This window comes from Aspergillus caelatus, assembly GCF_009193585.1.
Source record: "Aspergillus caelatus strain CBS 763.97 unplaced genomic scaffold BDV27scaffold_62, whole genome shotgun sequence".
NCBI lineage: Eukaryota > Fungi > Ascomycota > Eurotiomycetes > Eurotiales > Aspergillaceae > Aspergillus > Aspergillus caelatus.
The window spans coordinates 15,449-43,393 of NW_022475325.1; the positions used below are offsets into that span (position 1 = coordinate 15,449).

The 27,945-nt window shown below is 46.5% G+C and overlaps 10 protein-coding genes across 10 annotated transcripts; 5 read left to right on the top strand and 5 right to left on the bottom strand.

Annotated features, from left to right (window-relative positions):
* Positions 1-61: 61 nt before the first annotated feature.
* On the top strand, positions 62-1,428 carry BDV27DRAFT_126193 (RNA methylation protein TRM112). Its single transcript, XM_032066496.1, has 3 exons — positions 62-405; positions 470-659; positions 712-1,428. Exons 1-3 carry the CDS (start codon positions 220-222, stop codon positions 714-716), a joined length of 381 nt encoding a protein of 126 aa, XP_031928849.1. The 5' UTR covers positions 62-219; the 3' UTR covers positions 717-1,428.
* On the bottom strand, positions 708-4,991 carry set1 (histone methyltransferase SET1; the record flags this gene model as incomplete). Its single annotated transcript, XM_032075585.1, has 2 exons — positions 708-1,341; positions 1,406-4,991. The coding sequence occupies 2 exons, from the start codon at positions 4,989-4,991 to the stop codon at positions 1,238-1,240; spliced, it is 3,690 nt and encodes a 1,229-aa protein (XP_031928850.1). The 3' UTR covers positions 708-1,237.
* A 3,718-nt stretch (positions 4,992-8,709) lies between these two features.
* BDV27DRAFT_144133 (glutamine-fructose-6-phosphate t) lies at positions 8,710-12,975 on the top strand (the record flags this gene model as incomplete). The annotated part of the gene is made up of 9 exons (XM_032070215.1): positions 8,710-8,714; positions 8,772-8,842; positions 8,925-9,156; positions 9,230-10,620; positions 10,671-10,832; positions 10,890-11,106; positions 11,904-11,905; positions 12,323-12,488; positions 12,558-12,975. 9 exons carry the CDS (start codon positions 8,710-8,712, stop codon positions 12,973-12,975), a joined length of 2,664 nt encoding a protein of 887 aa, XP_031928851.1.
* Positions 12,976-13,115: 140 nt separating this feature from the next.
* BDV27DRAFT_126199 (proteasome core particle subunit alpha 7) lies at positions 13,116-14,604 on the bottom strand. Its single transcript, XM_032066497.1, has 5 exons — positions 14,342-14,604; positions 14,213-14,278; positions 13,993-14,151; positions 13,575-13,901; positions 13,116-13,516 (listed from the first exon to the last, which is right to left on the bottom strand). The coding sequence occupies exons 1-5, from the start codon at positions 14,342-14,344 to the stop codon at positions 13,175-13,177; spliced, it is 897 nt and encodes a 298-aa protein (XP_031928852.1). The 5' UTR covers positions 14,345-14,604; the 3' UTR covers positions 13,116-13,174.
* Positions 14,605-14,687: 83 nt separating this feature from the next.
* BDV27DRAFT_126201 (uncharacterized protein) lies at positions 14,688-16,688 on the top strand. The gene is made up of 2 exons (XM_032066498.1): positions 14,688-15,161; positions 15,222-16,688. The coding sequence occupies exons 1-2, from the start codon at positions 15,051-15,053 to the stop codon at positions 16,008-16,010; spliced, it is 900 nt and encodes a 299-aa protein (XP_031928853.1). The 5' UTR covers positions 14,688-15,050; the 3' UTR covers positions 16,011-16,688.
* Positions 16,689-16,910: 222 nt separating this feature from the next.
* BDV27DRAFT_156542 (mating alpha-pheromone PpgA) lies at positions 16,911-17,222 on the bottom strand (the record flags this gene model as incomplete). Its single annotated transcript, XM_032072353.1, has 1 exon — positions 16,911-17,222. The coding sequence occupies one exon, from the start codon at positions 17,220-17,222 to the stop codon at positions 16,911-16,913; it is 312 nt and encodes a 103-aa protein (XP_031928854.1).
* Positions 17,223-18,363: 1,141 nt separating this feature from the next.
* Positions 18,364-20,408, top strand: BDV27DRAFT_126208 (isocitrate dehydrogenase (NAD(+)) IDH1). Its single transcript, XM_032066499.1, has 5 exons — positions 18,364-18,564; positions 18,855-18,915; positions 18,985-19,059; positions 19,137-20,040; positions 20,099-20,408. Exons 1-5 carry the CDS (start codon positions 18,532-18,534, stop codon positions 20,184-20,186), a joined length of 1,161 nt encoding a protein of 386 aa, XP_031928855.1. The 5' UTR covers positions 18,364-18,531; the 3' UTR covers positions 20,187-20,408.
* Positions 20,409-20,707: 299 nt separating this feature from the next.
* BDV27DRAFT_99548 (18S rRNA methyltransferase BUD23) lies at positions 20,708-21,932 on the bottom strand. Its single transcript, XM_032078160.1, has 2 exons — positions 21,707-21,932; positions 20,708-21,639 (listed from the first exon to the last, which is right to left on the bottom strand). The coding sequence occupies exons 1-2, from the start codon at positions 21,727-21,729 to the stop codon at positions 20,823-20,825; spliced, it is 840 nt and encodes a 279-aa protein (XP_031928856.1). The 5' UTR covers positions 21,730-21,932; the 3' UTR covers positions 20,708-20,822.
* A 20-nt stretch (positions 21,933-21,952) lies between these two features.
* BDV27DRAFT_126212 (uncharacterized protein) lies at positions 21,953-23,293 on the top strand. Its single transcript, XM_032066500.1, has 2 exons — positions 21,953-22,322; positions 22,487-23,293. The coding sequence occupies exons 1-2, from the start codon at positions 22,253-22,255 to the stop codon at positions 23,122-23,124; spliced, it is 708 nt and encodes a 235-aa protein (XP_031928857.1). The 5' UTR covers positions 21,953-22,252; the 3' UTR covers positions 23,125-23,293.
* Positions 23,294-23,694: 401 nt separating this feature from the next.
* Positions 23,695-27,937, bottom strand: BDV27DRAFT_99579 (GTPase-activating protein BEM3). The gene is made up of 3 exons (XM_032078161.1): positions 24,634-27,937; positions 23,961-24,569; positions 23,695-23,908 (listed from the first exon to the last, which is right to left on the bottom strand). Exons 1-3 carry the CDS (start codon positions 27,791-27,793, stop codon positions 23,904-23,906), a joined length of 3,774 nt encoding a protein of 1,257 aa, XP_031928858.1. The 5' UTR covers positions 27,794-27,937; the 3' UTR covers positions 23,695-23,903.
* Between the last annotated feature and the right edge of the window lie 8 nt (positions 27,938-27,945).

Genomic DNA, 27,945 nt, shown 5'->3' on the forward strand with positions numbered 1-27,945 from the left:
TCATAGAAGGCCAGCAATTGACTGTGTACTCTTGGTTGGGAGTTTGCATTACCCGTGAGAGTACTGTCCAAGTTGGAAATTTTTTGGCAGTAGATTTTTGTCTCCTTCCGCTGAGAGATTATTTGCCCCCAGCCATATCCTCTAGTGTCTCTCTGCTCTTACATGCTCCATTCTCAACTGAAAAATCGCTTTGGCATACCCATAGTTTAAACAGACTCAATGAAGCTGATCACTGCCAATTTTTTGACCTGTGCCGTCAAAGGGTGCAAGGCATCACCGGAGTCGTTCCCACTTCATTTTAGGGATGCGGAGCTTGAGCTGCAGGAGATTGATTTTCAACCCGATTTTATCCGTAACATTGTCCCTCGGATTGATTGGCATGCGTTGCAGACAATGGCAAATGAGGTAAGTAAACGCATGTGCTATTATGTGATGTGTTCAGATAAGGATAGCGCTCACTTATTACAAGCTTGGGTTCCCCAAAATCATGGATAAGAAGCCCGAGGGCGATGAGCTCAGGGATGAGCAAATATTAAAGGAGCTTCATCGACTATTATTGGAAACGCAAATTCTTGAGGGAAAATTGACTTGTGGTCATTGTGGGCATGAATACTTGATCAAAGAGGGGATTGCAAACTTCCTTCTACCAAGTCATTTGGGTCTGTTAGCCTCTCGTTACCTTTCCATCCTGCACGTTCTGACTTTTCTTAGTTTAAATCTTCTGCATATACTGTTCCATTACGTGCGGCAGGCTGAGTGTCAGGTTACAATAGCATGGAAGATCTTGTTCCCTGTCCTTGCCTCATTAGTATATCAGATACTTTCCCGGAAAAAGTTCCGTGTTACATGTTACAATCCCCGCAAGCGTCTTTTGTGTCTGCCCGAATAGCATATATCGTAAAGAAGCTTGTGTGACGAAGAGCCAAGTGGTGAAAGCTATATGGTACATGGTTGTTGCAGTTGATTCAGAAATAATATGAAATACAAAGCATTGCCGTGATAGGAACCGCATACAACAATGGAAACGAGAAAGCAGAAAATCACGCATGGGCCAGTTTATGTGAACAGTTGTTAACCCAAGCCTCAGCCAAGACGCCATAATACCAACGCTGCATCTGTCAAACAAGTCCGGATATTATGCTAAGTTGAGCGAAAGAAATGGAACATAAAGAGGGGGCAACAGAGGCCGGCAGACGGGTGAGATATCCTGTGTGCAGAGAACATGCGCCTGGGCATCTCAGTTAAGGAACCCTTTGCACCCGGTTGAGCCACAAAGGCATGGGATCCTATCATCGCTATCCCACTCTCTTTCAAATTTGTAGTCATACGTCAGCTCCTCATCTGCAGAGATTAGTAAGTCAACTTGTACACCCATGGGGATATTATGTGTTTTTGTCAAACTCACCTCTCTCGATGTCTCTCAAAGCATATATAACAATACGCTTGCTACCATCAACTTTAATGATTTTGGCAGTGCAATTCGGTGTACAGCTATGGTTGATAAACCTAGCAATGCCCCCTCTCTTTGTAGCATCTATAACCGTGTTCTCATCAATGCGGAAAAGGTAGCTGCTGCCGATTCCGCTCTTTAAATACTGTCTCTCCCTCATGTCCGCAACCTGCTGCCGCACTTTTTCACCTACATATTCAATTATCATGTCATTTGCTGATATATTCTCTTCGGCGTAGAGGCCCCAATTATGAATAGCTGACCGAGCAAAGCGTACTGGCTTCTTTCGTTTCTTCAGCTGATTGAAGCGAAGGACGTCGCCGTCTCCGGATTGAGTGGGAAGGGCCTGTTTCTGTGCATTGATGTCTGCAATCAATCGGCGGTTATTGACTCGTGTAGACCTGGAAGTAGACTTAGAGATGTTCTTTGCCGCAGCAACTCTTGCAGCCTCAACTGCAGCAGTATGCGGATCATTCTTTGCCCTGGCCTCACGCTCTTCACGTGCCTTCTGGACTTTGATACGATGTGGCAGGTATTTTGACTTCTCTGACTCCAATATTTTCTTCCTTCCTTCTGTTCGAGCAGCACCTGTTGTATTGGGCACGTAATAACCTGCGATGCCAGTCTCTCCACGCACAGGACCCACATCGCCGGGATGATTGAGGGCTTTGATTTCCTTCTGCCTCCATGCCCAAGCCGACAAATTCCCAACGTTGGATTCGGGATATCCAACAAGGATATCTCGAAGAAAGTGCAGATCTTCATCGTCTTTTATTAGATTCTGCCATCCGTCGAGATCCATGATAATTCCGTCGTCATCATCGACAATTGGCCTAGGCTCGTCATTCGACACTCGCCATTCCACCTCTGTTCGGGGTTCTTTGCGCACCGCCGCATTATCGACATCGTCAAGAGGAGCTAGTATACCACGGCGGTCTTTCTCTATCATTGAAGACGTAATATCAATACTACCAAAGTCCAAATGGTTGGCATCTTCCGTCTCTTGCCGGCTATCATTACTCTCTTTTGGAAGGATACTCAAAGCAGATTCTGAATCTTTGAGATTTATGTCCACCGCTATAGGGGTTGCGATGATTTGGGCGCCTTCGACTTGAGTTTCTGCAATAGGGTTAATGCCAAAAAGTTCGTCGTCTTCCTTCTGTCTCTTGCGCGCCTCGAGTTCTTCGCTGGCTCTTTTCCGCTTCCGCAACTCTGGCGAGATTTCGCGGCTTCCAAGCTGTGGACTTTGGCCTACCGATTGGTTGTCCTTCAAAATCTCATCAGGCTCTTGACTTTGACCTGAGCCAGCCAATTCTACAGCTGGGATGCCCAAAGCCTGGGAAACAAATCCGTCGCCATCATCAGATTCCGAGGTGCCTGAGCTCATCCGACTTGGAGGCCGGCTGTCTTGCTCATCCGTATCTTTTGGTGTTCGCTGCTCATCATCTGAGTCGTCAACGTCATGCAACTGTTGTAGTCGGTGATACAGTGGCCGGACCTCTCTTCTCCGCAGCGGTTGCTTGCGCCTTTCATCCAAGAAAGCAGTATCTGTGCGACCAAGATGACGAGCCTTCCGAATACGCGGAAGTGCAAGAATATTTGGAGTAGATCCACTGAAAGGACGCCTTGCGTCTGATAACCCTGGCCGCGAGTCTGGTGTCCCGAACGAATCATCAATTCGAAACATGGGTCTCTTGATCCCCTCCGGGTCAGCGATACCTAACGTTTTCCTTTTCAGAGCATGCCGATCAGGGTCGAGATAATCATACAATGCTGGTGCCGCAATGCGTGACTTCACATCCTCAAGAAGTTTATCTTTCAGGTCCCGAATTATGATGGTTAATACTTCTCGGCAGGGATCAAGGTCAACCGCTCGCTGCCTTTTCTCTTCTTCGATATCAAGACCCACTTCTCTTTTCAGTCTCTCTCTTTCTGCTCGCTCGCGTTGTTCTGCTCGACACCGCTCAGGACTTGGACTGCGCTCGTAGCTGGGATTGCCATAAGGCTGGCTTTCCATATTCATGATATAGGTGAATAGAGGCTTCATGTGGCACATTTTGTAGCAGCGCTCAGTTTCCTCCTCACCGCGCCTAGAGTTCTCAAATATAATATAATACCCAGTCTTGTCGCAGCGAATGTCTTTCCAGTTAAACAGCTTGAGCCTCTTCTTAAGGTGCGGAACGGTTGTACTAAGGACTGGTACGTAGCAATGAGCAATAAAAATATACGGATCCCTTTTGATCTGACTCAAAATGGGCACTTCCTCGACCAAAGATGGCATGACAGGTTTAAGGAAATTTGCCCTCGGTCCTTCAGGAATTGCAACTAGAGGGCGAACAGAGGATTTTCCTGAAGGACCTTTCGGCGCCGTCGGAGGAGGCTCATTTTTCTTTGTTTCCGAATCAGATCTCACATCTTCTGTAGATGGATGACTGCTTTTCTGTCCCATCCTCTGGGACTCAATTGCCCTTGCCACAAATCTGTCTGAAACAACCCCATCGCGATCCAAGTCAACCCTGATTCTTCGTGTCCCAATGCGCTGCTCTTTTCTGCACTCGTAGTACGCTCGCCTAGCCGCGCTTGCTGCAAGGACAGGACCGCCACCCCGAAATGAAGCGCTGTCTTTATATTTTACTGAGCATATTCCAAGAAACCTGCCAGTAATCGGATCGGTGCGGTTATTTATCTCGCCAATATCTCCGAAGCTCGAGAACAAGGCGCTGATCGGCGCAATTGGAGTGAGCGGGTCAAAACCAGTGATAACAATCTGCGCAGGAGGACCGGGCCCTATTGTCGTTGAAGCATCATAAGGCCAAGGCTTTAGGGTATAGGGCGCTGGTCGATATTTCCTCTTCTGCTTGCAACCGGCGCCTCGCATATAATTTGGAATTCCCAGGCGAGGATCTGGTGGGCAATTGTCTTGCTCGCTCAGTAGAATATCGACATAACGGGGTTTTTTTCGCTTCTCTTTCGAAGATGATCGTTTTTCGGTGTCAGGGTCATAGACCAGCTTGTAACCTCTGATGCTTCCAGTGCGACGGCCTTGAGACTGTGGTGTTGGAGGGGTATGAAGAGGGGTTATTCCACTCTTGGTGTCGATAGTAGTACTTGCAACAATGCCTTCTGCTATTTTATTCCGGGGTGAGTTTGCTTTATGAGGAGGCGATGATTCTGCATTGGTAAGAGGAGTTAAGGTGTCAAGACGCGCTTCATGCGAATTCGCGCCATGCTGACCAACAGATAAGCTCAGGGCTGAATGATCCCCTATTGTGGAACTTGCAGAGCCTTCGACAGACGATTCAGGTGACGTTTTCTTTGAATCAGTAGAAGATATTTGCCCAGAATCCAGAGATGCACCACCGTTAGACAAGTTGAGAATGGCTCTTGTTTCCGTGGGGCACGTTGATGATTCATCGCTATGTTCACTATCAACTTGGGCTTTAGGTCGCGGTCGCTCCCTAGTTACTTTAAATCGTTTCTGCTGAAGGACAGACGGCGCAGTAGGGAAGAAGTCTGCAAAGCCTGCCGAGGAGCGCGACATACTGAGAGATGGCTACGAGCCAAAATCAGACCAGCTGCGATCAGAAGGCAGCATCCTTAACCGTTGTATTCGGCTAATGCACAGTCATAAGGCCAGGTATCTTCCCTGGTGTAAACCGTACAAGGTGGAACCAAATCTGGCAGAAGAGATCGGGTACGGACGTTGTGAAAAAAAGGTGGAAGGCGGTAGCTTATCGAAGGCAAAGGGGAGCGGTTGATTGACGTGAGCCCAAGAATTGCGAGAGTTTAGGATGTTCAGGATCGCAAGAAAAGCGCCCATTAGATGTGTTCTTGAATCGCCCTACCAACGCGATAAAGGAACCAAAACGCGAAGAAACTCACGACTAAAGCTGGAGCGGTGGGGGAGGGGATCTCACGGAGCCTCGCTGGAAAGACTGCAACCCACTGGCAGGCAAAAGGATTATTGCAGTATTCTGGGTTAATGTATTTTTGAACATGGGAGGAGTGGTCCTTGGTTTTCTCTTCTTTCCCTTTCCCTTGGGAGCGAGGGGAAGAAAGTGTTGCCAAAGACCCAGTTTAGATCCTGGAACCAGAGCACATGTTGCAAAGTTCATTCGCGTAAATAGTCAACACGCAATTTAAAGTGGACTCGATAGACTTCAATCATGAATATTTACTATTCTTCAGTGTTCAATTTTTATAGCTCGGATATACTTAGGATTAGATAGTTACTCACTGTTCTCAACCTGTCTGTCCTCGTCTTTTTCTTTTAGGGATATTCGTACTCCCCCTTCTTGAGGCCCCAATTAATCTGAATCTAATTTATGCTATCTATACAAGCAGCCAGTTTCTTGTAGATCCCTGGATAATATCCTACTATTTAGAAGAGACCTACTTGAAATCTTTCCGTATGAAGGATATTAATCGTGGATGTCAAAATCACATTAAATAGATATAATTGACACCGGCTTTTAGCTGTGTACACCGTACACTCTATCCACAAAAACACTTTTAAGGTATTAGGGCCAAATAGTTTCTTGGGGACGCTTCTCATCAAGGGCTCCATTTATCTCAATCAATGCCACATCACTACTTTCACATACTCTTAGAAGATAATTCAAGCAAATACATACTTGTCGCAATGTCTCGATGGAGAAGCGGTAGTCTGACAACATAAAATATGTGGAAATCTAGTGACTTTTGTATATGCTGGAGGTTTGGATGCTGAGAGGTGATTCTTGTTGAGTAGGATGATCATCACTGGACATGACTACGGTTCTACAAGACTACAGGACTTGCCATGCACGGCTTTGAACCTATAATAATAAGAACAAACAATAGAGTGCTTGATTGTTGGAAGCCCCACCCACCAAAAAACATAGCATTCCAAGGAGAAAATTTTGGTATAACCCAGAGGTAGATACTAGTATTCACCATGTTTAACCAGCCAGTGTATTCATTGTACAGTACACAATTGTTGTTTATAGAGAACAATGATTTTAAAAGACAGTAATCTCTGGTGAGCATTGACAGTGCCAGGTATGAAGAAGGGCATTAAAAGGCCTTGCCTGGAATGGTATAGAAGCAGATACTGTTATTGGTATACAGCTTGCGCTTAACCTGCCTGAGTTTGTGACCCGTCAACATTCCACAATGTAAGGACGCAAATACAAGTCAAGTATTTTGAATCCCAGGTACGCAGTACAGCTGAAAGTGATCATCACTTACATACTAGGGTGGCCACCTAAGGAAATTAATTGCCCAGCTGGTATCTGGCCAGATTCTACCAACTCCCTTCGCGAATGACAATGCGCTGACCTTCTGTGATGATACTGAAACTAATGGAATGGTTTGGTCATCTATTGACCCCAAAATAATACATGATGCATATATACCCACTTCATCTCGTGTAATGTACCGTATGTATCCTTTCAGGAAATAGTACCTTTTTAATTTACCAAATAAGTATAGAGACGGGATGTTCAGACTATACTTTATAGTACTCCGTACGCTGGTATATATTACAGTGCTAGTGGTTTACAGCCCTAAAGTGATAGCAATAGTTTAAAGAGAGGGAGATGACCAAGCCTCGATAACAATGTATAAAAATAGTAACTTCAATAACCGAAACCCTAGGACATCATAAAAATAAACCCAACATGCTTCGCCCCTGGTACAACGGATACTGGAACTAGATAACCCCTCCCCCCCTTTTCCCAAAGGAAAAGAAGAGAGGAAACATAGGAATAAAATAAAACATAAGAAAAAAAAGTTATTTGCCACCGAAGAAGTATCAAGGAAACTGTCTAGCGAGAGGGCCTGGAACACTGAAGTATAATTCGGTATCCAGTTAAGATGATTTGAGCCATTCCTTCTCCCTTCCCTCCCTACCCCTCCTTCTAAAAGGGGAGGAATAGTAGCTAGTAGTAGTTGCCATCAAGAACTCATATTTAGGAGCATGAGGAAAGGGACCCCTAGTCGTAATTGGCTGCAAGAGAAAGGGGCATTGTTCTTTGAACGTCTCAGTTTTGATGACGGGAAGAAGTAGAATATGAACGTGGCAACAGCGGCTGTCGGTACCAGACCAGGCCTTTATTGGATACCGGAGGAGTACTCGATTGTCCCTATTTCGTGTTTCATTCCCACCCTTTTTACAGTACAATTACAGCCTACATAATGTCACTGATAAATATTTATACGTATATCGGAAGGTACTCATAGATTTATCAATGTGGGCAGCCTCTGACTTTGATTCATGATTGAGAGGTCTAAAATTGTACTGAACCCAATCCTACTCAAGTAGTTAGATGATTATGGTGAGACCGTGAGATGTCAGGATTAAGGGTAGCATATCAGCCGCACAGGAACTGCCGAGGGGGGCTAACAACCCTTTTTTTCTTTTTCTTTTTTTCTTTTTCTCTCTTTCCCTTTCTTTTTCTGTTTTTCTTTTCCTGATGATGGCAACTTATAGACCCACAGGTAATAGATAAAAGTTGTTCCATGTACACGCTAATAGTACATAATACTGCATACTGTATGTATCTGCCTAGTGTCCAAAGAAGAAGTTCTGTACGGAGTACTTTTACAATACGAACAAAAATCTATGGAGCAGGGAATGGAAGAATATTGCTAGGTCCCTAATAGTCGAGATGTTATTTTTGATCTGTTAGTGGAGCCAATGACCTGTTTAATTTTTAGTAGGTAAACTTAGCAACATGTCCATGCCATGGAAGGTCTCCAGCCGAGAGTCACGAGTGAAACATACCAGTAGGTCCAACAACCTGAGTAAGGTGCAGAAAAGGCACATTATTGGCCAGATCAACGTTGAATGAATGGCTGCGCCCTGGGGCCGGTCCATAGCAGCTTCCCTGGTCTCTGTGTGGGCCGATCTCACAACATAAAACATAGCTCTTCCCCCTCCTTCCAACAGATTGTCGATCTACTTATTTTCCCCTTTACTATCAACTTCTCTCTCTCCTCGCTTCCTTCTCTTACTCGCCACACCGCCCTTTAAGACTATCAAATATTAATTCTCCAGCTGGATTGTCAGAAGTGTGTTTTATGTTATCCTTCCAGAGTATCTTCGAATTTGTTTGTTGATAGTATATTTCCTTCCAGAGTGCACTTTGAGAAACCCCACGACCGTTTACGTGACTTGCTTTCCAGTATCTGGAGGCAGCGTTTATTATCGAAGCATTACAGCGTTTACTCACCCCTTCTACGCCTTGACTCGCTTTCTCTCTTAACATACCTTAACCATGTGGTACGTTGCCGAACACCCAGGCTGACTAAATACTTGCTGTAACTAAATAACCCTTAGCGGCATTTTCGGCTACATTAACTACCTCGTCGAGAGGGACCGCAAGTATATTCTTGACACTCTTCTCAATGGTTAGCATCTCCGTTGTTGTCGCCCTCACACCTTCTTACTTTGATTTCGAGATTGTTTGTGTATTCTTCTGACATGTCAAAGGACTCTCGCGCCTTGAATACCGAGGCTACGACTCTGCGGGTCTCGCCATAGATGGCGATAAGAAGAATGAAGTTTGTGCTTTCAAGGAAGTGGGCAAGGTTGCTAAGCTTAGGGAACTCATTGACGAGTGCAAGCCTGACTTGACCAAATCCTTCGAATCTCATGCTGGTATCTCTCACACTCGTTGGGCCACTCATGGGACACCTTCCCGCTTGAACTGCCACCCACACAGGTGAGCCCGATGTTCCACGGTCGAATCAACTCGACTCGGATCAAGCTTGTTTGCTAATGTTCCCGGCATGCAGGTCCGATCTGAACTGGGAATTCTCAGTTGTCCACAATGGTATCATTACCAACTACAAAGAACTCAAGGCTTTGTTGGAGAGCAAAGGTTTCCGCTTCGAGACTGACACAGACACCGAATGTATTGCAAAGCTCACCAAATATCTCTATGACCAACAGCCCGATATCGAATTTACAGTTTTGGCTAAGGCTGTTGTGAAGGAGCTCGAGGGCGCGTTTGGGCTTCTCATCAAGTCAGTACATTACCCCCATGAGGTCATTGCGGCTCGCAAGGGGTCCCCACTTGTGATCGGTGTGAGAACATCCAAGAAAATGAAGGTGGATTTCGTGGACGTCGAATACTCAGAAGATGGAGCCCTTCCTGCGGAGCAGGCTTCACAGAACGTGGCCATCAAGAAGTCTGCGACTGGCCTCCTCGCTCCACCTGACAAGTCCCTTTTGCATAGGTCACAGTCTCGTGCTTTCCTTTCCGATGATGGCATCCCCCAGCCGGCTGAATTTTTCCTGTCTTCTGATCCATCTGCAATCGTCGAGCATACGAAGAAGGTCCTCTATCTCGAAGATGATGATATCGCTCATGTGCATGAGGGACAATTGAACATTCATCGCCTCACAAAAGATGATGGTACTTCGAACGTTCGCGCTATTCAGACGATTGAACTCGAATTGCAGGAGATTATGAAGGGCAAGTTCGACCACTTCATGCAAAAGGAAATCTTCGAGCAACCTGAGTCTGTGATAAATACCATGAGAGGACGGCTGGATGTTGCAAACAAGCAAGTTACACTTGGTGGCCTGCGGCAGTACATTTCTACTATCCGCCGCTGCAGAAGAATTATATTTGTTGCCTGTGGAACTAGCTACCATTCATGCATGGCTGTGCGTGGAGTCTTTGAAGAACTTACTGAGATTCCTATTTCTGTTGAACTTGCTTCCGACTTTCTGGATAGACAGGCGCCAGTATTCCGTGACGACACGTGCGTTTTCGTTTCTCAGTCTGGCGAGACTGCTGACTCGCTCATGGCCTTGCGCTACTGTCTCGAACGCGGGGCATTAACCGTTGGCATTGTTAATGTTGTAGGGTCCTCCATCTCACTTCTCACTCACTGCGGTGTGCACATCAACGCTGGACCTGAAATTGGTGTAGCTTCTACCAAGGCCTACACGTCCCAGTTTGTTGCTATGGTCATGTTTGCTTTGTCTCTCAGTGAGGATAGAGCCTCTAAGCAGAAGAGGCGTGAGGAGATTATGGAGGGCCTTTCTAAGGTCTCTGAGCAATTCAAGGAGATTTTGAAACTCAACGAACCCATCAAACAATTGTGTGCAAACTTTAAAAACCAAAAGAGTTTGCTCTTGCTGGGCAGGGGTGGTCAATTCCCTACTGCTCTTGAAGGTTAGTGACTACTCGTACGGTGTATTATGCTTAGCTCATGCGTCATATAGGTGCACTTAAAATCAAGGAGATTTCATATCTCCATTGCGAGGCTGTTATGTCCGGCGAGTTGAAGCATGGTGTTCTTGCCCTTGTCGATGAAAACTTGCCTATCATCATGATCCTTACAAGGGACAACCTGTTCACAAAGTCGTTGAATGCTTATCAACAAGGTGAGTTGAAAACTAGCAGTTGAGTAGATGTGGTTATTTTGTCTAATACTTTAATAGTCATTGCCAGAGGTGGCCGTCCTATTGTGATTTGTAATTCCGATGACCCGGAATTCTCTTCGGCTCAAACCGTGAAGATCGAAGTTCCGAAGACTGTTGATTGCCTGCAAGGTCTCCTGAATGTCATCCCCTTGCAGCTGATCGCTTACTGGCTGGCTGTGTCTGAGGGTCTCAATGTCGATTTCCCTCGCAACCTTGCGAAGTCGGTCACTGTTGAGTAGATTGTCGCTATTGACACAGCGAAGTTTGGCCTATGGAGGTTGCAGAGTCTTATCGAGCATCCTTGCTATCTCTCGAATGAGTTTTCGCGCTTTTTTTTTTTCTTCCCTAATTTTCATAATTGTCCGGTAGAATGCAATGTTGCAGGCAATGATATCTCTGGTATGACTCTTCAATGACCTGACTAGGATACTAGTGGGTTGAACACGCTCTTTGTGCTACCCAATGCAGGATAATGCTTTATCCTTATTTCCATGTAGATCGATCTGTAATTGTCACTAGTTCAACACTCGGCGGATAGGTGCATGGTTATCGAAAAGTAATTAGTAGTACTACCTTAGTATTCAACAGTTACTACATATAGTTAACCATGAGTGGACACCCGACTATCCCCGTACAACAATACGACAGTAGTTGGAGTGAGGTTTGGTCAGTGCAGTAACCGCGCAGGTTCTCATGGTGGGATAGCCTATCAAGGTAGCCGTCCATTCCTACTTTAGAACGGTTATTTAATTTTGATACCTGACGTCGAAGTCATTCGACAACATAGATCGATAGAGATACCTTTGAAAGTTAGGATATACAATGATATCATATCGCTACTGTATTAGGAATCGGTACTCTACCGACGGTGAAATTGCCATCCTTATTCATCCCACTGACGGTCCCACCGCATCCTCTCTCTAGCGCAATACGCGGCGATCAGACAAGGTTTCATCTTAGCATAAATTTAAGTAGATGTCTAATATCTTATAATTAATGTTTCTTCTAAGATTGAGGCTATTTAGATGACAGTGGTAATGATACGGGCGGTGGTACTTTACAAAACAAGCACTCAACACAGTACAAAATATACTATCGGGAGCTTTGAAACGACTTGAAAACAAAGGTGCTAAGGTTGAACATAATCAAACAGCGCTCATGGTGACCTGGCAGAATTTTAGACTATGTAGTTCTCTAGATATACTGGGAATTACGTAATCATAACTCCTCTCCCACCAAGCCCGCGGGGTATTCCCTCCATATTCAATAACCATTGCACAAAGGCCTATATATTACTTACAGCTTTCTCAATTGACTGAGCCCCTTTAAACTGTGACAAATTTCAACCATGGCATCTTTGAAGGGTCCAGGAGCTACTCCAAGCTTTGACGGTACGAGAGGTACAGAAGAAGGGAGTTTTTAGCTCATCGCTTGCTTATCAGTTTCTATAGGCTCGGGGCTTCGAATTGCAATTGTTCATGCGAGATGGAATATGGGCATAATTGGTCCTCTCGTGGAAGGGGCAAGGAAGAGCCTTTTAGCAGCTGGTGTAATTGAGGAGCATATCACAACCCTCACTGTCCCGGGCAGCTATGAGTTACCATATGCCGCTCAGCGGTAAGTATAACTTGTTTTTATGCCTTACTACCAGGGGTTCATCCTGACGCCTGCTCCCTTTACTTCTAGGCTCTACGCAGCTTCTCAGCTGCAAGCAGCTAAGAGCTCGTCCTCCGGTGAGGGAATCAGTGCCACGGATCTGCTCTCTTCCTCTACCGCAGATATTAGTAAAGCGTCCCCGCAATCGCCAACATCCGCTACCACTCGGCCGTTTGACGCTATTATCGCCATAGGCGTCCTTATCAAGGGAGAGACCATGCATTTTGAATACATCGCAGATGCTGTCTCTCACGGATTGATGCGTGTTCAATTAGATTCGGGCGTGCCTGTCATTTTTGGGGTACTCACCGTTTTGACCGAAGAACAGGGTTTGGAAAGGGCTGGGCTAGGGAAGAAAGGAATGCATAATCATGGAGAAGATTGGGGTAATGCCGCCGTGGAGCTTGGAGCAAGAAGAAGAGAGTGGGCTGAAGGCAGAATTGCCTAGGGCTGTTTCGAAACTTCCAGGGAATTGATCGTTAGGGATTTGATGCGACTTGTAAGTTAGTATTTTAGTAGCAGGCCCTCATGGTCAGAGGTATAGGACTTACTATGTATGCGCAACATTATACTGGATTGACGACTTGCTGGAAATGAAAAATGCTTGTATTAGGATATTCTTAGATTCCGTCTTTGGTTTGCTCATTCTACTCCTCCATCCGCTCGCCTTGGTTGGTGCTATCCTTTGCTACTTCCTCTTCCTCCTCGTCTTCACCTTCTAGAGATCTCTTTGCCGCCTTTTCTGCTTCTTCGAGAAGTTGTTGGGGTACTTCTTCATGCCTACCATGGGTTGGCCCGTCTAGTGAGCTAATCCAAGACATTTCTAACTCGAAATCTTTGTCCTTGCTGTCCTCGTGCGCGACGTAGATGATTCGAGCTGCCTCTTTTACGGCATCAACCAAACTCAGGTTACCCGAACTTAGATCTAACTTCTCAAGTTCAGCCTTAGCAGCCTGTCTCCCCTTCCCGGTAGCGGCACCATAGTAACCCTTCGAAGCAGCAGTCAGCGCGCAGTAGCTAGTTTGGGATTGTTGATGTCTGCCTTACCCAGTACAGCCCACTTGGCTCAATCATGTATAAGCCTGGTCCTCCAGCCCTAGCCCCATCAACCTTACCCCCAGAGCCTGATTTAGGCCCACTGCCGACTTGACCGTCGACGGCAAGCTCGGCTTCAGAATCCCAGCCGCCCACAATAGCAGTCACACCAAAAGGTCGTACACTGGAGTAGAGGGTATAAGCTTGTACGTAGCTGCCCAGGCGATTCGACAGAGCAGACACTGGAATAGGGCCCTTGTATACGCTTCTCCACGACGCAGCCTCATCTCTGGCACGGGAAACAAAGTGTCGACCGTCTGGGACTAGACCGGCAGAGACCTATTTATTTCCATCCACGCATATCAGTAAAGAGGCTAATGAGCACGGCATGGGTTATTCCCACACCGGTCGAAGTTGGGCCGTGACATACAATACCAACGTGTCGATCGACTGTTGCTATTCTCTTATTTGCACCCGGCTTCAGAAGCTTGCTAGTAATGATCTTCTCGACAGCTAGCACGACACCGTCCTTGCATCTTATACCAATGGCTGTTCCTCCATTTTCAACCGCTTTAGCTGCATATTCCACCTATTGATATAGTTGACTTAGTGACTTGTCAAACTATGGGAAATCTTGGCCTATTAGCTACCTGAAAGTTGCGGCCATCTGGTGAGAAGACCGAATTAGAAAGGTCATAACCAGTACCGATGGACGTCTGTGTTATGATGATGTTAGTGAGTGTTTAGAAACCTTCGCGTAGTTGGAAACAGAAACGAACCATGGTCTTCACTAGTTTCGTTCGTCACAAGACAAGGGCAATCACTGCTTTCTTTCTAGAGTGGAAAACCAACAAGTAATATGTGAAACAACAATCTGATAGAAATAGTCACGGAGCAAGTGTAGCGAGAAGTGATGTTGGAAGCTCCTAATGATAAGCAAGGTAGTAACTACAGCCGGTATGTACGTATGTATGACCGCCCCTAGCTCCGCGTCACGGGGTTTCTGCCTACTCACTAGTAGGTATTCTAGAGTCACATGATACAGAAGAACATCCTCGAACTCACAGTATAATTATGCCGCTCCATTTCGTAACTTGCTGTATACCTACTTGGACTTCCTATTGGTTTTGGTCTGGATGTAAAGTGGCGCCAGTAAAATCCCACGACTTAGTCTAGTCTCAACTTAGTCGCCAGGGTAATTCGCCCGCTATAAGTGCCCAATCTGCCCGCATCTTTGGGCATCTGTGTCAGTCCTTAGCCGGTGGCAGTCTACGCTCAAGTAGTAGCATCTTCCATCCAAGAGGTTCATGCCGCCCCTCTTTCCAGCATGTTCAAGCGCTTATAATGGAACTTCTCACTCCGTGTGGAATTCTACTTCTTTGGACTGCTTCTGTCGCATATATCGCCTATGAACCTTTCCTACTATTGTAGTTCCTGTCACAACTTCATATTGTACGACTCATTTCTCAATTTCTTTTTTATCTCTAGATGCCCCAAACCATGTCTTTATCTACATCTTATACCTGCTCATTTTGTGGGCAAGTGTCGCACAACACTAGTGCGCTTGCTGCTTTTGCCGATGACTTTCATTGTAGCCAGGTAGATGGCTCTCGCTCTTACTTTTCCTGTTCGGGGAGTTCCTGACTAGCAGTCGTACAGTGTGGCTTGTCGGCATCCGAAGGTAATCTGCAAATGCAAGAAGACCTCGTGACACTCTTCTCCAGGCAAATGCGTATGGATATACCGATATTGTCTGGAAGTCAGGAGATGCCACCGTCCACCCATGCATCCGTCGCGCACAGTATCTCCCAGCATTATCATCACTCCTCGCATGTGGCCCGCTGCACAGTTTCAGCAGGATCACCAGAGAATTATGAGTCCTTGGGCCCTAATGTGACTCCAAACTCGGCACATGAGATGTTGAGGCTACAGAGCATTAACCCATCATCCCTGACTCCCACACAGCTACAGCTATTTGAGAATGCAATGCCGGAGCAACAATCACGCTTGGTCCAGATCTGGAGAATTTTCCCAGAGTCTAACGATGCATCTAGCAACCCAAGGATGGAGCAGATGAATCAGTCGAACTCCGAGCTGTGTGCATATCCTTCAGGGGGGCCAGCGATCAATGCAGGGATTTCAAACCAACCAACTCATACGGATTATACTGATGATCTGGATATGTGTGACTCAGTGCGCGATGAAGGTAACGATGGCGATGGACACCAGTATGCCGAGCCGTATATGATTTCCGGCTATGAGGTTCTTGCACAGAAAGACTACGAGCTTTCTGCATCTAAGATCGCGCCTGTGGTGAATGAGCCAACAACGGGCTCACCATATAAGCTGGCAAACGACCCCATCTACAGGGCTCAGGGCCATCGATGGTGGGAACGCTCCCAGTCAGATACGCCTGAATATCAGTACTGTCACGGCGTGGCTATATAAGGTGCGATGCCGGCAGATCAGACCGTAGGGTCTGATCATAGTGACCTTTTGACCCAGTGGAAAACGCGCCTGCCGGGCACACGCTTTCACAAGTATGGCACTTTTGGGAGATGAATTGGTATGAGGCTGTGGTCTTCTACAACCTAGACGGCTTGCGTAAATTCAGGCTTCTCGGGGTTGTGATTGGGTAGAAGGTTAAATTCGTCCTTATTAGATCGCTTGCTGTTGTTTCATATACGGTATTATTCTAAGTCTTTGTAAAGGATTCGATTATCCCTACGGAGTAGTGGATGTCGACTTACTCCACGCCAGGCGGTGAGTAACGCTGTTTTTATTATGTGCGGGGTTTTGGTCAGGCTTATAGTAGAAGTCGCAAAGGGCAAGGACGAATGATATACAAAAAAAGTAGGGCGGGTTTGAGTAGCCGTGCTTTTACTGGAGATCTTTGGTGAGAGAAAACCGAATGAGCCGTAGAAGAAACGGGTGGCAAACGGATAACAGATATAACTATAGTAACTGATTGTTGTGACGGCTCATATATAGCTGCTGTCCCATATTAAGGGGTCCTACTCTCACTTGCCTCCGTCTCTCCTCCTTTTTCTTTTCTTTTTTTTCCCCTCCCCCCCTTTTATAGTCTCCCTCGCCCACACATGCACCATCAACTAAGGGTGCTCAAGCGATGTAAGCATCAGAAAGGAGGAAGTAATGATGACCGTAAGTAGTTCATTGGAAAGAGTGACTCGGCCATAAATTCGCAGAGATATTTGCCACATACAAATCTCCAGTCTCACATATCCTAAGAAAGACACGGCTCCTGGGAGTGTCGACCTAATGCGAACACCGTCAGAATCTACTAGGGCTAACGTTTGCAATTCAAAGATAATGGATTTACTAACCTTCCTAGTACTCCTCAAGATCTGCCATAGCATCTGCAAGGGCATCGGCAGAACGTCTGGCGTCTTCAACAGCCTCAGCAGCCCGCTTAGCTTTGAGACATCCCTGACCAGGCAGGGCACACCACTTGGCTAATGCTTCTGCATCAGGCATGGCCTCAGCAAGGGCCTCAGCAGAACGTCGAACGTCTCCACTGGCGTCGGCAGCACGTTTCAACATGTAGCAGCCCTGAGCAGGCAGTGCGCACCATTTCTGTAAAACTCCGGCCTGCACACTGGTGGCTGCAAGAGCGGCAACGACGACAGAAATAAGCTTCATCTTTGATAACCGAGAGACTTTCTGATCAGAAGGTTGATAGGCAGTTTAGATTGAGTTGGTTGAAAGTTGTGAGAGTCGAGGTTCTTGATCTTGATATGAGACGGGCAAGAATAATGTCAATTATATAAGATCTTGGAAGCTGACAAGGCGAGACACCTTACTGATTGAACTCATGGGGTTGTATTCTCGATGGAGAAATTGCCTTATTCACATGTGGAAGAGGAAATGCAAGACGACATCAAAGACAAAGCACCACAACCCTGAATAGAACTTATTGAATAGGAGATCAACGGTATGTTCAATAAGACCCGCAATAGAGATGGGAGCAATTAGGCTTATGCATCTCAGAGGGAAACGAATAGTATCATATGTTATGAACCCCCCCCTCCGCTTGATTAAGCCTAGAATAGGCAGGACTTGTATACAATAAACTTCTGCAGACTGAAGCGGCAACCTGATTGAGCCCTAATTGAATGTTTCTTTTGTACATCACAGTGAGAAGTGTATTGCGCATCCACAGTGGTTCAAACACTGGCCTTTCCTGCAACCAGACCGATAACGAATGGGTTGTTCCATTCTTTCCAATAACACTTCGGAATAGTCTAGTTGCTAGATTGGACCATTAGGTATATAGCCTTTTTTTTGTCCCCCTATGAAAGGTTATTCATAGCCAGAAGAAGTCATCAATAAGGGATAACTTCCTAGATGAACTGATATGACTACTACAAGAGAGACCCTGATTGATATTCCAAAGGGGAAAAGTCGGTATATCAGATTGAGAACAATGAATACCAAAGTAGCGGAACAAGTTAAAACTTGAAGTGGGGATGGGTTTGCTAAGTCGTTTGTTTTCCTCTTTAGTCAACACAAAGAACGGAAAAGGTTCAGGAATATCAATACGATCTTTGTACTAAACCTGAGAATAATGAAGAAGAAAACTTAGTTACTTTCGGCAAAATGTTTTAAAAAAAAAACCTGATTGGAACAATCCAGAGACCGAAGAATGCATCAATCATGGTTTAAGCGGTTTTATAGAACGTAATTGGGCTGGTTGATTGATTATAGATTAATTGAGTGATGGACCCTAAAGATAAGATCGGCCCGGATCATTCTTATCCTTGGCTTTCAATGGATGCCGAGACGATCCGCCGTTTTTTCCGGCGTCTCGTGCACTCCCTGTCCTTAGCCTTGGCCTTTCTTTCCCGTCCTCCGTCTCTCTTCCCTCTGCACGCCTTTTTCTCTACTCTAGCTAGATTCGCTTTTCGTTTCTCTCCTCTCCCTCCCGCTCCCCCCCTGGTTCATTGTTAAGATGTTCTCCCTAAGGACAGCGCAGCCCGCGCAAGTAAGTATCTACACATACCCGATCAATGGCTGACTTCGAATTGTGTTCTTTGTTCATGGGTCACCCTTGTATCTTCCTTCTGCCCGATAGAAACTGGAACAGGCTCTATTTTCTTTTTTTCCCTCCCCCCTCCAATCCCTTTTCTCCCCTCATGCTCTTCAGTTCTGGTGCACTCCCGATTCGCACACCTCGTCAATTTCTTTTTTCCCCCGGAATTACCACCCTGATATGTCATTATATCATGTGATATCCCAACCATTTTCTTCGTTCGCTAACTTGCATCATGACAGTCTTTCCTCCGTCGCGCTGCAGTGACAGCTCCCACCGTCCGCTCCCCCTTGGCAGCAAGATGTATGTCGTCTATATCTTCTCCGTATGGCTGGTTTTAGATGGATCGTATGGTTGACTCGCGAGTTTTAGCCTTTGCTAGCGTTCAGTCGGACATCTTCAAGCCGACCAAGTATGGTGGCAAATACACTGTCACGCTCATCCCAGGTATATATACATGCTCAAATACCCATTGGAATCGCCTATAAACCTGCTAACACCTACTTTTTTTTTTTTGAGCAAAGGTGATGGAATTGGTGCTGAAGTTGCTGAATCGGTCAAGACCATTTTTAAAGCCGACAATGTGCCCATTGAGTGGGAGCAGGTAGATGTTAGTGGTGTTGACGCGGGCAACAAACATTCGGAAGAACTTTTTAAGGAATCTATCGCTTCCCTTCGCCGCAACAAGCTGGGTCTCAAGGGTATCCTCTTCACTCCCGTTGAGCGCTCCGGCCACCAATCATTCAACGTTGCTCTCCGACAGGAGCTTGATATCTTTGCCTCGATTGTTCTGATTAAAAACATCCCGGGCTACAAGACGCGCCATGAGAATGTCGACCTTTGCATCATCCGTGAGAACACCGAGGGAGAATACTCTGGCCTTGAACATCAGTCTGTTCAGGGTGTCGTTGAGTCGCTGAAAATCATCACTCGTGCGAAATCTGAGCGTATCTCTAAATTTGCTTTCGGCTTTGCCCTGGCAAATAACAGGAAGAAGGTTACCTGTATTCACAAGGCGAACATCATGAAATTGGCCGATGGTCTGTTCCGTAGCACTTTCCACAAAGTCGCCGAGAACTATCCGACTCTGGAGGTTAACGATATGATCGTTGACAATGCATCCATGCAGGCTGTGTCCCGGCCCCAGCAGTTTGACGTCATGGTCATGCCCAATCTGTACGGCGGAATTCTTTCCAATGTCGGTGCAGCTCTTGTTGGCGGACCAGGCGTTGTCCCTGGCTGCAACATGGGTCGCGACGTTGCTGTGTTTGAACCCGGTTGCCGTCACGTCGGGCTCGATATCAAGGGTAAGGACCAGGCGAACCCCAGTGCTATGATCCTCTCTGGGTCTATGCTTCTGCGCCACCTCGGCTTGGATGATCACGCAAACAGAATCTCCAAGGCTGTGTACGATGTCATCGGTGAAGGGTGAGTAGTCTGACCCGTTTATGGGATGCCTTGCTCCCTTACTGACAATTTCCTTTAGTAAAACGAGAACCCGTGACATGGGTGGTCAGGCCACCACCCATGAGTTCACTAGGGCCGTTCTGGACAAAATGGAGGCCGCTCTGTAAACTGCGGGACCTTGCCCGGCTTAATCGCTGTTCTCACGATAATGAAAGCTTGTATAAGCCAGTAGATTACTCAGTGAATGCCATGCTGGCTCTCTGGGTTTATGTCTTTACTGTGTATTATCTTTCGCTGAAGCGACATCGAAGGCGTCCTAACCACAATTGAAGCTTATCACAAATTTGCGGAGCTAGGATGTGTAAAATTACATACTAGGTTTTGAAAATAGAAGAAATTTCGCTTTAATTATCCATCAGCAGGATAGCTCCATCTGATATCCCACAAGCTTGAATGGGGAAGCCATCCTCGCGTCGCTCATTTTAGGGCACGCACCTCTTCGGTGTAGCGGGTTTTGGCTAAGAACCAACCCAATTTGGCAAGAGGAGAATACCACTGCAAGGTATATGCCCATAGATCATGAAGCTCTTAAGGACCCAGAAGGGTAGCTGTCTTTAGGATAATACCTGCTGTAAATGGACCTGCGCCTGGAGGGAAAGGGTCACAACGCGATAATCATATCCATGTCGTTTGTGGCCATGGCTCTCTTCTGCCTCGTTGTTTTCCGTTTCCTGCGCAATGAACCCAAGCACCAAAGAGATATCGACTTGATCAAGCACAGGAAGCCAACCATGGTCGTATAATTAGAAAGCTGGACGCCGCTTCCTACCAGTGTACCTAGAATTCTGTTTCACAACCTTGCCCTTTCTCTCCATTTGTTCCTTTTTTCGCATAATCCAAGCCTTATCGCCTTTTCGCGGCAGTTGCATTTTCCCATTCTCCATTGCCTTTCTTCTGGCATCCAAGATATTAACATCATCCATTCCATTCACAACGCCTGTAATATCACCTTGCAGACCACCGCCACCGACAGTCAAAACCAGGTACAGCTTGCTGTTCTTTGTCCCGGGATCATCCTCTAGGATGCCAGCTCCGAAACCAGCCTTGATGGCAGCACCGCTGATCATATTTCGCTGTGCATCATTTTTAGGATAGAACTGACAAACAGCACGGCCCCCACGCCGTAGGCTAGCATAAAGCCCTTCGAAAAAACGCCGCAGGCGTCCTTCAGGACTAACATCACTCGTTTCGGCGTTGCAGAGCCACTGGATGGCACTGATACTGATAGCTGCATCAAATGTGCCTGGGCGAAATGGTACTCCTTGTCCGATATCAGCAAGAAACAAATCACCTTCTACATCCCGTTGAAGGGCGATATCAAGCATGCTAGGTGAGATATCCATGCCCATCCAGGTATGAGGTCCCCCATGTTCAGGGGGCACTGCAGAAAGAATTTCGCCGGAAAGTCCAGAGCCACAGCCAATATCCAGAATCAATGACGGAGATCGAAGGTCAAGAAGTTCAAGTGCCCGATTGGTCATATCAGATTGTATGTTACGAATTCGCGAGGACGTGGTATATTTGCGAGATTCATTGTCGTCGTAGAAGAGATCAGGGGGCCTTTAGTCAGAGACAAACGAATAGTTGGTAAGATACCTGTGCAGTTTCTTCGGTTTGGGGATCTTACAAGACATCCTCCGGACGTGACATAGCTGCTACCTTAAATTAAAGTCTCCTTTTCTTAGCGAAGTGCTTTAGAACGTATGCCTTATTTTCAGTCGAAAGGTTGAGGCCGAAATGTTCAAAAGAAAATCTTAATAAGGCTGAGACATAAGCCCAAAAGAAAAGAGTTGAAGGACAAAACTAAAGCGACTTGATTTAGACCCTTGCTGTTTTCCCTTTTTGGGGCTTCCTTCTTTCCTATCTTTCCTTTTCTTATTTTTCTTCCCGGCCCATCTCTTTCTGCCGGAGGGGAAAAGGTGCCTTGTACGGTCTATTGAAGCCTGAGGCATGAAAGTATCAACATATGTGGTACTCCATAAATCATTGACCGCGAGTCATTCAAATCACCTAACATCCATCAGTTTGCCCCTCTATCGGCTCATATATCATAATCCAATTGACTTCCATCATCGGATGACTTACGATCGCCTGGCTTCATTTGTCCGCTTCCTAAACCTCAGAACATCTAATATAACAACTGGAGCTAGACTGATACTTTCAGCTCTCCAAAATGTGGATCCTACCCTTACTGGGATATCTGGGAGTTATTGTGGGGTTCTCATTTCTTACTTTGGCCATAGGTAAGATATGCGTGTTGCCCCATAACCGGCGGCTAGGAGCTGCCATGTTAGGATATCTTGCCAGTGAATGTGAAGCGAAATAAACCCATACAGCTGGGTTACGGCTCAATTGCTAATAAGCGCCTTCGATCGTACCGAGATGCATTGGACTGACGAATCTGTAGCTTCTGGGCTCTACTATATGTCGGAACTCGTAGAAGAACACACTGTTCTCGCCCGTCGCCTTTTGACTCGGTTGATATACAGCATTATCCTCATCCAGATCCTCCTATTCGTGTTTGACCGGTTTCCTTTCTCTCTATCCCTTCTCGGCATCGGCTCGCACATCGTCTATGCAAGTAATTTAAGACGCTTCCCCATCGTCAAGCTATCGGATCCTTTTTTCATTCTGTCCTGTGTCCTTGTTGGTCTAAACCATTGGCTCTGGTTCCGTCATTTCTCGAAACCTCTACCTGCATCGCGAGCTGCATCCAGCTGGCGCCAACCATACCAAATCAATGCGGAGGACATGCCGACTTTCACTGAAGTTGCATCTTATTTTGGGCTTTGTGTTTGGCTGGTCCCTTTTGCCCTCTTTGTTAGCCTCAGTGCAGGGGAAAATGTCTTGCCCAGCATAGGGTCCGAATATGCTACTGGTGATCATGTTTCAACTCCAGGGTTTGCTCGCAATACTTTGACTTCAGATGGGAAATCCAAGAACAAGGGCATGGCAAAGGCTCTGGTGGACAGTGTTCGAGACTGGGTCAAAGAAAACGGTGAATTGATGGGGTTTTGGAGAGGTGAACGCTCGAAAAGGTTCTGAGGCGCTACAAAACTACGTAATGAGTATTTTTCTGGTCCCTGCTAGCCTGGTTAATGTATTTGTACTACGATCACCGTTGACAGCGACAATCAATTGAAGAGCAGCATAAGTGGGTTGATTGGGCTCTGATCAAACTTCACACACCTATATAAATCTAGCTAAGGCAGCAGAAACTTTGCATTGATTGAAATTGCTAAGACGTATTGATGTAAGTATATAACGGATGGGTATATAACACTTTGAATTTTGTTCTCCAACGTGATTGGAACCAGACGTCGGGAGAGATACCGAAGAAGGGTGAGGACAAGGAGGACAAGAACATGATTTAAGCAGCCGGCAGAAGATAGGTATGTGTAAGTCATGTCATAACCAATAGAAGCATACCACCGCCCTTCCCTGCATTGAATATGACCAAAAGATAGCTGTCGTTTTAATCAAGGACGGGCTAGTGTGGGGAAAAGTTCAAACGAAAATGTAGGCAATGTGAAATTAGAAAAGCGAGAGCTATCTCTGGTAATTATCATTAGTATTAGATGTTCCCCTTTGGCGTTTGGCTGAATCTGGTCAGATCTGTATGTTCGAGTCATTTCAAGTTCGTTCAAATCATGATGGCCTTGGTCGTTGAAGCAATGCCTATGTCCAAGATCAACGACAAGGTGAGGTGATTGTGCGGGTGGGATAAACGCAGAACACACCCACACCCACATCCACATATATATAAAAGTGGACCGCTCAAATTCTCCTCGGTGCAGCCGGCTGAGCGCACAAAGCGCAGACGATCAGGCTAATAATCGTGAATCTCGTGACTTTAGCAAGGAATAGTCGAATTTACTCACCATCATCATCGTTCGTAGAAGGAAAAGGAGATCTAAGATGATTGACCTCCATGAAGAGTAGAGAGCTTTCTCTTCTGTTCGATTTGATGGAACGTGAAGCTTCAGGGTTTGGTGTCAACATCCTGCTCATTGTGGAAGAACTGGTATGCTCCTCGTTATTACTTTCCAGGAAGTTGCTAGAGGACTGATCGTAGCTCGTCTGATGTGTTATGCATTCATCACAGTCACGAGAATCCGCCTGTTTACGGAAATTTGTTTGAGTATGCAAAGTCGGCACCTCTGTCAGCATCTGGCATGGCGTAAAATGAGAAATTCCTGGGGATGTAGGACTACCCATGATTAGTTCCTCATTGTCGGAACGCATGCCTAGCAGGTCTTCGAAGATCCACTCAAATTCAGTAAGAAACATCGAGAAAACAGGTGCAGGTATGTTTAATGTTGGAGCAAAAACTATGCCAACATTTCTGACTGTCATTTTATTGACATCGGAGTTGTTCACAATGACAATCAAAAACTGGACCAATGCTCGCAGTAAAGCCAAGTTCGGTTTCGGAAGTCTGTGAACAAGTGAATTGAATGCTGCGATCTTATCCTGCCTTTCATTAAGTTCTGGAACGAAAACCGTTAGCATCAAGATTCGTTAACATCACTTCAGATCAATATCTGCGCTTACCAAGAACACGCAGAAACTTGATATGAAGTTCGCGAGTGAGAACAGTAGTGGGCAACTCTCGCAGATATTGTTTGAAAAGCGAGGCCACAGCATGTACATCGTAATATTGGTCACCGGCGAGGAAGTCCACATCCCCTTCAGTATTGAACCTTTCTTTGAGCGCCTTGACAACAATGTTTGACCCACTTAATCGAAATATCCCTTCCTCTGATTCTGCACCCTTGGCCTTGAGGTACTCGATGCAACGGTAGACTACAGCAGGTAAATCAACGTCGACACCCCGCGGCGCGCAGAACTGCACCGCCTCCGCCAATGGGATACCAAAGACTGGCCTGACAAAGTCCCTCTTATCACCCGAGATAAGGGTATGTGGTTGAACTGATGGAGAGTCATAACTGGCTTGTAGTTGTGAGGCAAGGTCGACTGACGATCTTGTGCGGAATCCCCAGATGCTACGTTTTTTTTCTTTGGTACTAGTTGCCGATTTATTGCCCCAAGCTCCCGCGTCCTGGATGACAGCTCCGTTTGTCGGTCCAGATATGAATCTAGACGAGAACTGGCTAGGGTCTGGCACATGGTTCGTTGCTTGGGTTGCATTTGTAGGGTCGGTTGGTGACAGCTGAGGGAAAGTGGGTGACCTCAGTACCTGTTGTTCGTAAGGTGGTCCGAAAACTGGTGGTTCGGCAGGGACAGCATCCTCATAACTAAATCCTTGAACTATATCGGGGCCTTCAAGATCCGAACTGTCGGTTGTTCTGTTGTTCTTGTTTCCATTTGGGGGCATTTTGGGGTTGACCGTTATGTTGGCAACGTGTGTACCAGAGGCCTGACCCTTGAAAGATCCACTAATTGATCCTTCGTTCTCGGACTGCCCTTCTACATATTCCAAGAGTGCCTCTACCCAAGAATCCCTCTCTTCGTCGCTTTCGGCACACAAAACATGTCGGACAAGAGCCGAAGAATCCTTTTTCTTTGGTTCCAGAATGAGAAACGCGTGGCGATATTGATTGTCGGAGTCATCTTCGGCTCGTGCAGGCGGGCTATTATTTTGACCATTTGTGCCCTGCGACTGCTTGCCAATCTGGGCATTGTAAATTTTGATAGTTCCTAGGTGAGGACCACCTGGCGATTCAAGGTACCTCAACTCGGGGCCATGCAGGACAAAATACCGAGCCTTCCAACCGCCAAAATTCTTGCCCCTTTTTGTTAAATACCCTTCTTTTCTGGGCTTACCATCTGGACCACGTAGTATTTCGGAGCTCACGTGTTGACTACCTTTTAGCAAACTGGTTTCATCGTCTCGTGGTTCAATGGCATCGGACGTGAGGAACTGGCATATAACCAAAGCCGCTTTTTCATCCATTGGCGTGTCGAGAAGGGCTTCGAAATATGCATTTATTGCGGCTCGCCTCGCATCCACTTTGGCTGGGGAGTGCCCACTGAATATGGTTCTGTCTGGTAGCTTCCCACCGTAGCTAGATAACTGTTTTACTTGCTGATCAAGTTGTGGAAGTGCCGCGATGACCTTTTCCACACGCCAAAGCTCCAGGTTTTCAGAGCGCGAAAGGACGCTCAGTGTAAAAACAGGCTCTTCTTCTGAAGGCCTAGACGCCAAGTAACTATTTCGGGAGGGGCGGAGCCGTGATGACGACACCTTAACTAGCACCAACGGCAGCGCATTTGGAGGTAACAGATAGCCTGGGTAATCTTCTGAAACTAATCCCCGATAAATACCATTAGTGTTTGGCACTGTGGACCTAATGCTTTCGGCTCTAACAGTGGCGTCGATCGAGGGGATGGATCGACTGACTACGTCGATTGGCAAGTAGGAATGTGTAGCGCTAAAGGGAGCCTGATACTTGCTGACATGAGGTGATAGAGCCAATCCCGAAAGGCCACTTCCTGAGGCTATCGGTAAGGAAGCCATGTTGTTGGTCATGTCTCTGGGCAACCGAGGCAAAGGAGAGTTGGGTGGGCGATCCTCAGGCCTTGGACTGACAGGCAAGCCAGGGCTTTTCGGCGCCATCGTGATAGGGTGATCGCCGAGAGTTATGCGAGGACTTAAAGGGGCTGTCAAAGACTCAGATTGTTCAGTGATTGAAGCTGCTTGTCGACACAAATCATCTGCAGGTGCCTTCGTTGAATGTGAAGATTTGTTCCTCGAAGAACTGAGCGCAATCATTTCCCGTGCGAGGACAGCTTCACGTTCCCGATCATCGTCATCGCGCGTTTTTCTTCGTCCCCGTTCTACGGGTAATTCATCAACTGCCAAGATATCCTCATACTCAGATTCAGAGTCGTAGATATCTGGATTGCCCAATAAAGTGCGTTCGCCTTGAGCAAGATTCAAGGGCGCGGGTGGAGCCTTGCGCACAGGATGTGGGACTCTTTGCTGCTTATCTTCACCTGGTATAGTATCGTTAACAGGGGAGCTGGAGCTTGCCAAAGAACTTGGGCTCGCAGCCGCTAATTCTTGTTGAGAAGACACTGATGGTGGGGGAGGTTGCGAGCCTAATCGCCGATCCAGCCCGCCTTTATGACCCGTAGAACACTCCTTAATCAGATTTTCCGATAAATCCTGTACAGCCACGTTCTGCGATCGGATAGTGCTAGAGGATAGGTTTCGCCCGATAGAATTAGGGCTAGGTGGTGACACACCTTGATACTGCGACTTCCCTTGCTCGGGATTCCTCTGCCCAAGAGATTTGTCTTCACTTTGGATGGCTTTATGCTGTAAGTGATGCTCATTGCTTGGTGGTAAAATAGGTGTAGGGCTCTGTAACTCCTTGAACTTCTTCCTATATCGCTCTTTCTCTTTCAAAGCACGTTCAAGATCTTTATTTAACCCAAGGATAAGTGTTCTTTGCTTATCAACCAGTCTCCAAAGTTGCGAATTCTGAGATGCTGCATGATGTTTTTCCTTCAAAAGATGTATGATTACCGCCTCGGCAGACCCTGCAGTGGCGATGAGATTCCCAATATCAGCTTGGCTCAAAGCTGCAGCATCAAATGGAGACTTATGGGACTGCGAGGCGGAAGAGAGTGATGATATCGCAGAGTCGATTGAGGAAGTGCGGGGCATGATGCGCTGCCCGGGTCGCTCCCCAGGCCCCGAGACAGATGATATAGGCGAAGGTGTTGAGGATTGGTTGGCTTCCATTGCGTACGAATGTTATCGAGATTTAGTGGGTATTGTCTGTTCGGTCAAGTTTCGATCATGCTGGTAAGGTCTATTCAACGGCAAACCTCCAAATACGCTCAATGAGACTTGGGTGGCACCGGATGAAGGAACCGGGAACGTCGCATGAGCTA

What these genes read in the sequence shown, in the direction of transcription:
- BDV27DRAFT_126201 (XM_032066498.1), top strand. Translation starts at nt 15,051, where the DNA reads ATGCCCCAAACCATGTCTTTATCTACATCTTATACCTGCTCATTTTGT. An exon ending in ATGACTTTCATTGTAGCCAG is followed by an intron (nt 15,162 to 15,221) that starts GTAGATGGCTCT and finishes GCAGTCGTACAG; the next exon opens with TGTGGCTTGTCGGCATCCGA.
- BDV27DRAFT_126208 (XM_032066499.1), top strand. Translation starts at nt 18,532, where the DNA reads ATGTTCTCCCTAAGGACAGCGCAGCCCGCGCAA. An exon ending in GGACAGCGCAGCCCGCGCAA is followed by an intron (nt 18,565 to 18,854) that starts GTAAGTATCTAC and finishes GCATCATGACAG; the next exon opens with TCTTTCCTCCGTCGCGCTGC. An exon ending in CTCCCCCTTGGCAGCAAGAT is followed by an intron (nt 18,916 to 18,984) that starts GTATGTCGTCTA and finishes CGCGAGTTTTAG; the next exon opens with CCTTTGCTAGCGTTCAGTCG.
- BDV27DRAFT_99579 (XM_032078161.1), bottom strand. Translation starts at nt 27,793, where the DNA reads ATGGAAGCCAACCAATCCTCAACACCTTCGCCTATATCATCTGTCTCG. An exon ending in CAAGTTTCTGCGTGTTCTTG is followed by an intron (nt 24,570 to 24,633) that starts GTAAGCGCAGAT and finishes TTTTCGTTCCAG; the next exon opens with AACTTAATGAAAGGCAGGAT.
- BDV27DRAFT_126193 (XM_032066496.1), top strand. Translation starts at nt 220, where the DNA reads ATGAAGCTGATCACTGCCAATTTTTTGACCTGTGCCGTCAAAGGGTGC. An exon ending in TGCAGACAATGGCAAATGAG is followed by an intron (nt 406 to 469) that starts GTAAGTAAACGC and finishes ACTTATTACAAG; the next exon opens with CTTGGGTTCCCCAAAATCAT.
- BDV27DRAFT_126212 (XM_032066500.1), top strand. Translation starts at nt 22,253, where the DNA reads ATGTGGATCCTACCCTTACTGGGATATCTGGGAGTTATTGTGGGGTTC. An exon ending in ATTTCTTACTTTGGCCATAG is followed by an intron (nt 22,323 to 22,486) that starts GTAAGATATGCG and finishes ACGAATCTGTAG; the next exon opens with CTTCTGGGCTCTACTATATG.
- BDV27DRAFT_126199 (XM_032066497.1), bottom strand. An exon ending in TCGATCGACACGTTGGTATT is followed by an intron (nt 13,902 to 13,992) that starts GTATGTCACGGC and finishes GGAAATAAATAG; the next exon opens with GTCTCTGCCGGTCTAGTCCC. An exon ending in AGCCAAGTGGGCTGTACTGG is followed by an intron (nt 13,517 to 13,574) that starts GTAAGGCAGACA and finishes GCTGCTTCGAAG; the next exon opens with GGTTACTATGGTGCCGCTAC.
- BDV27DRAFT_99548 (XM_032078160.1), bottom strand. Translation starts at nt 21,729, where the DNA reads ATGTCACGTCCGGAGGATGTCTT. An exon ending in TCACGTCCGGAGGATGTCTT is followed by an intron (nt 21,640 to 21,706) that starts GTAAGATCCCCA and finishes CTCTGACTAAAG; the next exon opens with GCCCCCTGATCTCTTCTACG.